The 10,255-nt window shown below is 35.4% G+C and overlaps 1 protein-coding gene across 1 annotated transcript; it reads left to right on the forward strand.

Annotated features, from left to right (window-relative positions):
• Positions 1 to 8,044: 8,044 nt before the first annotated feature.
• LOC145012218 (protein PHYTOCHROME KINASE SUBSTRATE 2-like) lies at positions 8,045 to 9,712 on the forward strand. Its single transcript, XM_078971015.1, has one exon. The coding sequence runs from the start codon at positions 8,259 to 8,261 to the stop codon at positions 9,576 to 9,578; it is 1,320 nt and encodes a 439-aa protein (XP_078827141.1). The 5' UTR covers positions 8,045 to 8,258; the 3' UTR covers positions 9,579 to 9,712.
• The last annotated feature ends 543 nt before the right edge of the window (positions 9,713 to 10,255 follow it).

Raw genomic sequence — 10,255 nt, forward strand, 5'->3', positions numbered from 1 at the left:
TGAGGTGGTTGATTGGTGCAAGCTGAAGAAAAAAAGCTAATGATTTTCACTGTCGATTTTGAAAAGGCTTATGACTCGATCTCGTGGTATTTTCTTTTCTAGATTCAAGGTTTCATGGGTTTTTCAAAGTTTTGGATAAATTTGATTTGTGCTTGTCTTGATAGTAGCTGGTCTTCTATTCTTATTAATGGCAGTCCGACCCGAGAGTTCCCTTTAAAACGTGGGTTGAAACAAGGTGATGTGTTATCACCTTTTCTTTTTATTGTAGCAATGGAAGGTCTGCATGTTGTTGTTCAAGATGCAGTTTTAGCTGGTGTCTTTCATGGCATTCATGTTGGCGATGAGAGTATCCTTCTTTCTCATTTATGTTATGCTGATGATGCCATATTTTTCGAAGAATGGTATCGTGATAATATTATGAACTCGATTGGTGTATTGTGTTGCTTTTATATGGTTTATGGGCTTTAGATTATTTTTCAGAAATCTAATCTTTTTGGGATTAATGTCTCTTAAGAGGTGGTGGATCAATTTGCTTTACTTACAAGTTGTAAAAGTGCGAAATTACATTGTACTTACTTGGGTATCCCAGTTGGTGCTTTTATGTCTACGGTTTAATGCTTGGAAGGTCATTATAGATAAGTTTCAAAAGAAACTTGCTTCTTGCCAAATTTTATTACTTACCATAGGGGTCATGCTATGTTATTAAAGTCGATGTTAGGTTCTTTAGGAATCTTTTATATGTCTCTTTTCCGCATGCCAAGTTGGTGTTAGATCAGGTATTTTTTGTAACATCAAAAAAAAAAAATGGTGAAATTTACATTTTTCAAAACAACCCAAAACCATAAATGTTTACAAAACATAGTTTCCAAAGTGTATAATCACAAACCAGAGTATCCTAAATTTTAATCTCATAAAAACTGAAGGATGTGCACGATCAAGCCTTCACTTTGCCCCGATCATCTAAAGTACCTGAAACATAAAACTTAAGCTTTACGATAAAGCTTAGTGAGTTCCCCTAGATACCGCATATGGTTTACACAATATATAAAATGCATGTCGGGTCTACAGTCTCCCGACTGGTTTACCTTGGCCCACAACCTCCCGGTTGGATTGCCACTTTGGCCCACAATCTCTCGATTGGATTGTCACTGGCCCGCAATCTCCCGATTGGATTGCCACTCTGGCTCACAACTTCCCAGTTGGATTTCCACCAGGTTTGTTGGCCGACAACACAAAGCAATGCATCCTCAATCGAAACCACGCTATGTCGACATATGCAATAGATAAATATATAACAACAAACAGATAAATATATAAAAGAAAACATATAAACATGCATATCTCATCAGATCACTACAACATAGCAACATTCTCAACCAGGATATATAATCTATTGGGCTTGCATTGGTTCTTCCGACCCATAAATACAGTGAGGAAAGTTTACCTCACAATCTAAAAAGATAGTAGGACAGAACGATGCTCCAGTGCCAATTCTACATGTCACCTATACATCAAACAATGATTTAAACTCAAACTTCAGCTCAAAATACCCAAAATGCCCTTAAGTCAAACTTGGTCAAACCCCAGGTCAAAGGTCAAAGTCAGCAAGTCAAAAGGGTCAAGGAATGTCAACTGACTGAGTACACCCCATGTACTCAATGACTACGTTGGGTATAGTCGAAGACTAAGCGAACCATCGAGGGTTCAGTCCAATATGCACAACGTATAGTACGGTCGACGTACTTCGTTTGAACCCTTTTCTCTTCAAAAGTTCTTATTTCTTTAAGACCTTTAATCTAAACTCAGATCTAGACCCAAAACATTGTTCTAAGTCATAAAGTTTCCACCTTTATGACTTTTCATGGCTAGACAAAGGTCCAAAAGCTAAAACCCTAGCTTAATAATCCATTAAGATATCATAACTTTTGTATGGAAGTATGGAAGGGATAGAAGGACCAAAATCACATTTTTGTGATTCCTAACACCTAAAAACATCTAAAAGGACAATTCTTCTAGTTAGAGTAACCCATACTCATGAACACCAAGCTTATGAGACCAAAATGAACACAAACTCAAAGCTAACAAGATCTAAGCAAATATTCATCGAATTTCAGACTTTATACCTCTAAATGATGCTTGAGGGTGAAACACTTCTGGATCCAAAGTGCCTTAAGCTTCCAAGATGATTTCTTTTTTCCTTCTCCTTCCTTCAAGAGCACCACAAATGCACTCTTAAGCTCATAAAAGGCTCACACAAAGGATTAGGGTTTTTTAGGGACGAATTGGGAGATGAAGGTTGATGAATGAATGGGTCTCAGTGAGATAATGATGCTTAAGTAGGGCTTAAAACATAAAAAACAGGGTTTAGGCATCAACCACATATACCTTGCGTACATAAGCGTATGCCCAACGTACCCACAAAAGGGCACATTTTTCACTTAAGTGACAAAGGGGCCGATTTTGCAACAAATTTTATATTTAATGGTAGAAATGGAAAAATACATGGATAAAGGTGTTACATTTTTTGGGGAGATGACAAAGGTGGTTGTAAAATACATTGGGTTAAATAGGAAATTATTTTAACCAATAAACAAAAATGTGATTTTGATATTGGTTTGTTGGAAGCTTTTAACAAAGCTTTGTTACTTAATGGAAGTCACATTTTTTGGTTGATTATGATTCGATTTGGGTTAAAGTGATAAAAGTCTTTGCATGGAAGAATAGGTGGTTTTGGTTGGAACGTAGTACGATTCTTAAAAGAGGACTTTGGCATTCAGTTATTGATATTATCAATCAACTTCATGACACCGAAATAATCATTAGAAAAGTTGGTAATGGAATGAGTACTGCTTTTTGGAAAGCTTTGCGTATTGGTGATGGTCCTTTGGTGGTCCGATTTCCAAGAATTTTTAGATTGGAGACTGATAGAGATTGTTGTATTAATCAAAGACGGGATGGGGTTGATTGGAATTGGATTTGGTCTCGCCTATTGTGGGGGGGGGGGGAGGGTACTCTTTTTGCGATTCTTCAAGATTTGAAGACCCTTATTTGTTGGTTCATTTTTTTCCTGATTGTAGAAATAAGTAGATGTGGGATGTTGGTGGTTCTGATGAGTTCATCGTTACGAAGGCAAGTAGATTCACTGATGATATTTCTTTTCCGGATGGTTATCGTTCTACCAAATGGAATAAGTATGTCCCTCATAAAGTAATATATTTTATTGGAGATGTTTAAACAGGTTGACAACTCGTATGAAATTGGTTGATAAAGGTGTAGATGTCCCCTTCATGATTTGTCCTATTTGTAATGCTTATATGGAAGATATATTTCATCTTTTCATATCGTGTGAAGTAACTGATAATCTTTGGATGTTTGTTGGGAGATGGTGCGATGTCTCTGTTCCTTATTTTGCAGAAAGATGTGGTTCGGTGGATCGATTCTCTTTGTTTGTATGTTATTAAGAAAAGTGCAGTGACAATGATTGTCATGATCATGTGGTGGTTGCTTTGGAATTTTAGGAATGATATTATTTTTAGTGATCAAAAGATAAAAAAGGGGTATGTTGATTGATAGTTTGATCAATTACTCTGATGATTTGTTTGTTTTTAGAAATAAGAAGTTTTCTATTATTCGAATTGCGTGGTTTTCAAACTCAATTCTTTTCGTTCCTTTATAAAGTTATATATTAGTGTTTTGCTAACTTTTTTTTAATAAAATATTCAGGCGTTAAAAGAAAATTAAAATTTTAAAAAACTATGATAAATATTTACATATAAACCATAAAATAAAATAGTTGATGAACGGGTGCTGGGAAGGATTTGGATTGCACTTCACACCTATCGTAAAATTACAGAACATACACTCTCTCTCTCTCTCTCTCTCCCCCCCCCCCCCCCCCCCCCCTTTTTTTTTTAGTTGTTAGCTTTATGATATTTTGGGTGAAAATGAAAGTGAACTTGCTAACTTTCTACCTAATATCATTTCATTTGGAGTTAATTTATTGTGTTGCACAGTCCCCAACACCACCAAAAAAAAGTTGTTTAAAGCTAGGCATAACTATTCCACAAAATCAAACGATCTTTGTCGATTTCTCATTTACCCGGTCAACTATATTCCAAAATGTCAATGTAAGCTTATGTCAACGCCACTTCATTTTTTCATGTTCACACCATTGTTTGGATTTTTGGAATTGGTTAGGAGAAGAGAGAATTGAAGTGTAATGGAATAAAATTTTTGGTTTTTAAAAGGGTTCAAGGTTGTATTTATAATGGGTAAAAAGATTTTTGTTTTTTTTTTAATATTCGTTCGTCAATGGAGAGAGGGAGAGAGAGAGAGAGAGAGAGAGAGAGAGAGAGGGGGGAAGAAGAAGAAACATTTTTGTTTACGCATGAAACTTTCGAAATGGAGGTACCTTCTTTGCATGTGGCGACATTATTGGCAGTACCGTCGGTGGCGCCTTAATCCTACGGTTAGATTAGGTTGACTCTATCTACCTTAATTAAGCATACATTTATGTCTTTCATATTAGATGTTTGAACAAGATTGGTGAAATTTGAAGACAAACAACTAAATTATCCCAACCCCACACATATATGTTCATAGGCCACCCTCACCCACCCTACCCCACTACATCCCACTCCCACATCCATATACATACCCCCTTTCCACCTCACCATATCACCCACACCTACACCCATACATACACTTACATATACTCGTACACACTGACACACACGCATACATGCACACATCGTCGCCCCTGCCTATCCCATCTCGTCCCACCCTTACACCTACACCCACATACACTTGCCAATAAGCCCACATAAGTCTGAGTAGGTAAGAGTTTAATTAAAGAAAAATTTATCATTTTTATTAAAATAATAATAAGTTACAAAAATAAATAAAAATGTATCATGATCATATTACAAGATTTACTTTCTAATTCCTTTGATAAATATGCAAACAAAATTGAAAACTGATTCCATTCAATGTCAACCAAACGGATAACATATTCCAATTGTTTTAAATTCTAATCCCTTCAAATTCTATTCATTCATTTTTCATTTCTTTTGACATATTTCATTCATTAAAAAAAATTATGAACCAAACACCTCCCAAGTATTTGTTCAATAGTTGTGACTCCATGTGAGATTATTTTGTTGCGTTGGTTACTTGCTTAAGTTTTCCACTCATTCACTTTTTACTCATCAAAAGACAGGAAATGATCATTTTTCACCACCTTTCACTTTTATTTTTTGAAAAATAGAAATAACTTAATTTTAAAGTTTATAATTCAATAAATAAATAAAATTAACTAAAAATGATTAATAAACACAAAATTTAATTAAAATATAATAATTCATTAGTTAAAAATAAAAAGAACATAATAAAACTTAGAAAACATAATTAAAAATTACATAATAAAAACAATAAACCATTATTAAAAAACTACACCACTCTAATCATTGTTCTCGTCATTCGAATCCTCGCCCGAGTCCTCAACGAACATATCCGAATCTTCATCTGATTCGTCAAACAAATCACAGTGCCAATACTCTGCCTCAGGTTGTATGTGAGCATTGTAAATGTAATCCATCAAATCCGTATGAAGGGAGTGATAAATGTTGCGAACATGTACTTCTCTTCTATTTTCCCAACACACTTACACACCAAAAGCTACTCCTTTGACATTTGGCAAAACTTCGTTTTCTTCGTATCGACGTATCGTTATTCCTTCATCTCCTAGAATCATATTATGAAATGGTCATCTTTCACTATCTTTCACTTTTATTGTTTTAAAAATAAAAATAATTTAATTTTAAAGTTTATAATTCAATAATTAAATAAAATTAATTAAAAATGATTAATAAACACAAAAATTAATTAAAATATAATATTTCATTAATTAAAAATAAAAACTACATAATAAAACCTAGAAAACATAATTAAAAATTACATAATAAAAATAATAAACCATTATTAAAAAACTACATCACTCTGAATCGTTGTCCGCATCATCCGAATCCTCGTGTGAGTCCTCAATGAACATATCTGAATCTTCATCTGATTCGTAAAACAAATCACAATGCCAATACTTTGCCTCGGGTTGTATGCGAGTCTTGTATATGTGCTCCACAAAATCTGCATGAAGGAGATATGAATGTCGCAATCATGTACTTCTCTTCTAGTGTCCCTATACACTTGCACATCAACAACATCTCCTTCGACGTTTGGCAAAACTTCGTTTTCTTCGTATCGACATTTCGTTCTTCATTCATCTTCTAGAATCATATTATGTAATATGATGCATGAGTACATTATGTGTTGCAACCTTTTCACTTTATATGATCATGCCCCAACTTGTAGTATTTGTCAACACCTCTTGAGTACACCAAATGTTCGTTCAACGTCCTTTCTAGTTGAATTTTGTGCATGCTTAAACTTTTTCCTTTTTTCATTATTCAGAAATGTGAATGATTTCACAAAAACATATAAGGTAGGAAATATCTCATCAGTAAGATATTATCGACGCGTATATGCTACCCCATTTGCTTCAAACAGTACAACGTGCGAATTTCCAAGGTAGAGTCATTGAATACTGGTGACTGGTCAAGAAAATTGATGTTGTTGTTTGCTCCAGCTGGACCAAAGAATGTATGTCATATCCATAGATCATGTGATGCGATTGCTTCTAGAACAATTGTCGGCTCTTTATGATCACCTCACATGTATTGACTCCGCCATGCATTCGGGCGCAATGCCCAAGACTATTGCATACAATCGATGCTACCTAAGATTCCCGAAAACTCATGCCTATTTTTATACACCATGTATAATTGTTGGACATAATTAATTGTCCGTTTGCGCAAATATTGTTCCCCGCAAACCAAAGTAATAGCTTTCACGAACTTGTAAACAATTTCCCAGGTGGTATGCTTAGACAACCTCAAATACTCGTCTAATTTAACTGCTCCTATGCTGTATGCTAAATTACGAATTGTGGTTGTGCATTTTTGAATTGGAAAAAACCCTTTTCCGCCTCTCGCACCCTACTTCAATTAAAAATATGAAAATCGGTCTTTCAAATTGCCAACAATACATAAAAATAACTCTTTCCTCATCTAGAATCATTGTTGGAACTTTTCAGATACACGTCGTCATCTTCAAAATAGTATTCTATAAGATGATTGTGTCGACTTCGCGATCTCTCTTCAATAGAGGTCTTCTTGTTTGAGGTCGTGAACGTGAACTTTGACCTTGTCGGTTTTGGAAATACGCTACTGTTTTTGTCATGACGGAGCCGACAAATAATGTCTCTTCTTACACTATCGAATCGGAGGATGAAGATGACAATGAAGACATTGTGTCTGAGTGAGTTTTTTAAAAGAAAATATTGAAATATGTGCAAAAATTATGTTAGACTAGTTTAGTATTTACAGAGTGGTAAATATATTAAAATAATAATAATAATAATAATAATAATAATAATTTATTACATATTTATTATTTGTAGCCGTTGGTGTTAAAAAAAAAAGGAAAACGATTGTTTTGGCTAGCCGATGAATTCAAAAGCACAAAAGAAAAAAAATATATTGATCAATCGCACGAGGAGAGAGAGCAAGGGCTAGCCTCCCCTCACCTTTTCCCACACCACACCTCTTATTGTAGTTTTATGAGGCATTCAAAATTCATTGAACTCTATAGAGTTTAATGATCATTCAATTATATTTCATATTATCACCTGCATTTTATTCAATTCTTATTCAATCTTAATCATCATCGTCTTCAACTCTTATACTATTTGTATTGTGAATGCTGTGAATTTCAAGCAGGAATATCAGCGGAATAAAACTATTAAAATAAACTGTATATATAGGTAGATAGGTACTATCGACAACGAAACAAATAAACCGAATAAATTGGTTAACGAGTAGGTAACTTTTTTAGTGTGTTATAAAATGCATGTCAAATTGTCAATAAAAGACAACGAAAATCATGATTCATGAATGAGATATTCATTTAACCAATCTATGAGTTATGAACATATGCATGTGGACCTTACTCATCTTTCGCATAATAACTCCCACCACCTACAAATGGTTGGCATTTGGCCAAGTTGTTATTCGACTTCCTCTTCTTCTTCATTCAAATCTCACAATTTCCAAGATCACTCCCTGTTATTCAATTTTTAAGTTGCTTCAATCCCCACCAAATCTTTTATCTTTCTGTATTCTTCTTGTTTTTTGCTACGAATTTCCATGGAAATCTATGCTTCTGTTTCAGCTTTTGAAAAAAATCTTACTCTCCAAACGCAAAATAGCTTTCGAGATGCCTCTTTCTCATCCTACTTGAATAAAGCAGAAGAAAACATGATTCGAAAACTCACCAATCAAGCCACGGATATCCAAAACCAAAAGGATCAAAATTATCCACTTCGTAAGAAATCCGAAGACGAAGAAATTGGCGTTTTTGGTGCGGAAAAGTACTTCAAAGGGGAAATTGAAGATGTGGATAATAAGAATAATCGGAGATTCATCGATAGTGCTATTGCTAATACAGCGAGCAAGATGTATCACGAGGAAGACAAAATTGAAGAACTTGATCATGGAGTGAGTGGGAAAGAAAGACCCGATCGAATAAACATGCACACACCAAGTGTTCGATCAAATGTCAGCTGCAATAGTCGTAGTGGGTTATTGCCACGTACGATGCAGACTCCTGGGAAGAGCGAAAAAGGAAGCAAAACCAGGATTTTTCTTTCTCGTTTTGGATGCAATTGTATTGACAAAAAATCGACTCAAATCAGTGAGAAAAGATTCATCCACTCGAAAGAGATCTCGAACAAGAAAACTGACTCGTCGTCGAGTAAATTATCAGAGAAAAGCACCAAAAATGATTACTTTAGCTTCCCTGTATTGAACTCCAACGATCACAATTCAAATTCGAGTACGAATTCAAAATCAGGAAATTTGGCGGGTAAAATTCAAGGAGATAACAATGGCAGACGTTTAAGCCTCGGAAGGAAAATAAGCCTGTTGAATGATTGGGATCTGGACATTCCAACTGAAGACGAAATGTACATTCCATCACGCGTAAAGTACAACCACGACGTCGACAGTGATTCCAGCTCCGATTTGTTTGAGATCGAGAGCTTTTCAACGACCGGAAACAGTTCGTTTTTGCCTCACCGTGCGTCGGAATCAGACTGTTACGCCCCTAGCGAAGTCAGCATCCAGTGGAGCGTCGTAACGGCGAGCGCCGCTGATTTCTCGGTGGCTTCCGACTACGAGGAGGTAAGAACAGGTGTTGGTGGTTGGAGAAATTCCGGCCGGAAACCTCAGGTAACGGATCACATTCACAAAGACGAGCAAAAGAAACGGTCTGGTATTCTCTCCGGTTGTACGGATCATAAAGCGGTGAGAGTTACAGGAGGTGAGTATAAGGTTAGTGGTGGTGGAGGGCGGCGCCGATCGGCAGATTGTATGGCGGTAGGAAGTATGTTTCGAGGGGTGAATACTTTAACCCGATTTGATCCGATAAGAGGTAATTATGGGTCGGATGTGTGCCCCATATCCTAGACAAAAAGTCGGCATACTTTACAGCACTTGTACTTTCAGCATTAATCTAAATACATAGGGATTTACTTGTAGATTTTAATTCAGTGTATTATTATTATTGCTATTGTATTTAATGGATGTGGTTTTTGTTTCCACTTAGGAATTATCATCTATTTTATTTTTTTAAAGATATGATGCAATAAATTGACAAATAATGAAATGATCAAGTCAACGTCACATATCCCTCTAGTTAAAGAAGGGAAAGTAACAACATATTTTTAAATACTTAAGCTAATAACATATTATATTTACTTAAAATAATTTTACACATCTTCTCTAACTTTCCTAACGACATATGATATTTTTTAGGAGTAACTTCACCCGAGGAACCCTACTTTCCTTCCTAACCTCCTCGTTAGCTCTCTGGTAACTAATGTTTTAAAATTTTGTTTTTAGTTGAACGGTTCAATCGATTTAACCGTCGGGTCAATGCACGGCCCTGAAGGTGTGCAGGGTGTGCACCCGCACAGGACCCCAAAAAAATAGAGCCCGAGTTTTAGCCAACTTATATAGTAAACATGTTAATATATATTACATTAGGCATAAAATTTTAAAAATATCTTCCGGTTCAAATGACAAGTGGTGCTACTTATATTATCCGCCTATGTTCGATCTCTAGCATCTACAACTTTTTTGTT

Source organism: Lactuca saligna, chromosome 8 (genome assembly GCF_052625555.1).
Source record: "Lactuca saligna cultivar CGN05327 chromosome 8, ASM5262555v1, whole genome shotgun sequence".
Lineage (NCBI taxonomy): Eukaryota > Viridiplantae > Streptophyta > Magnoliopsida > Asterales > Asteraceae > Lactuca > Lactuca saligna.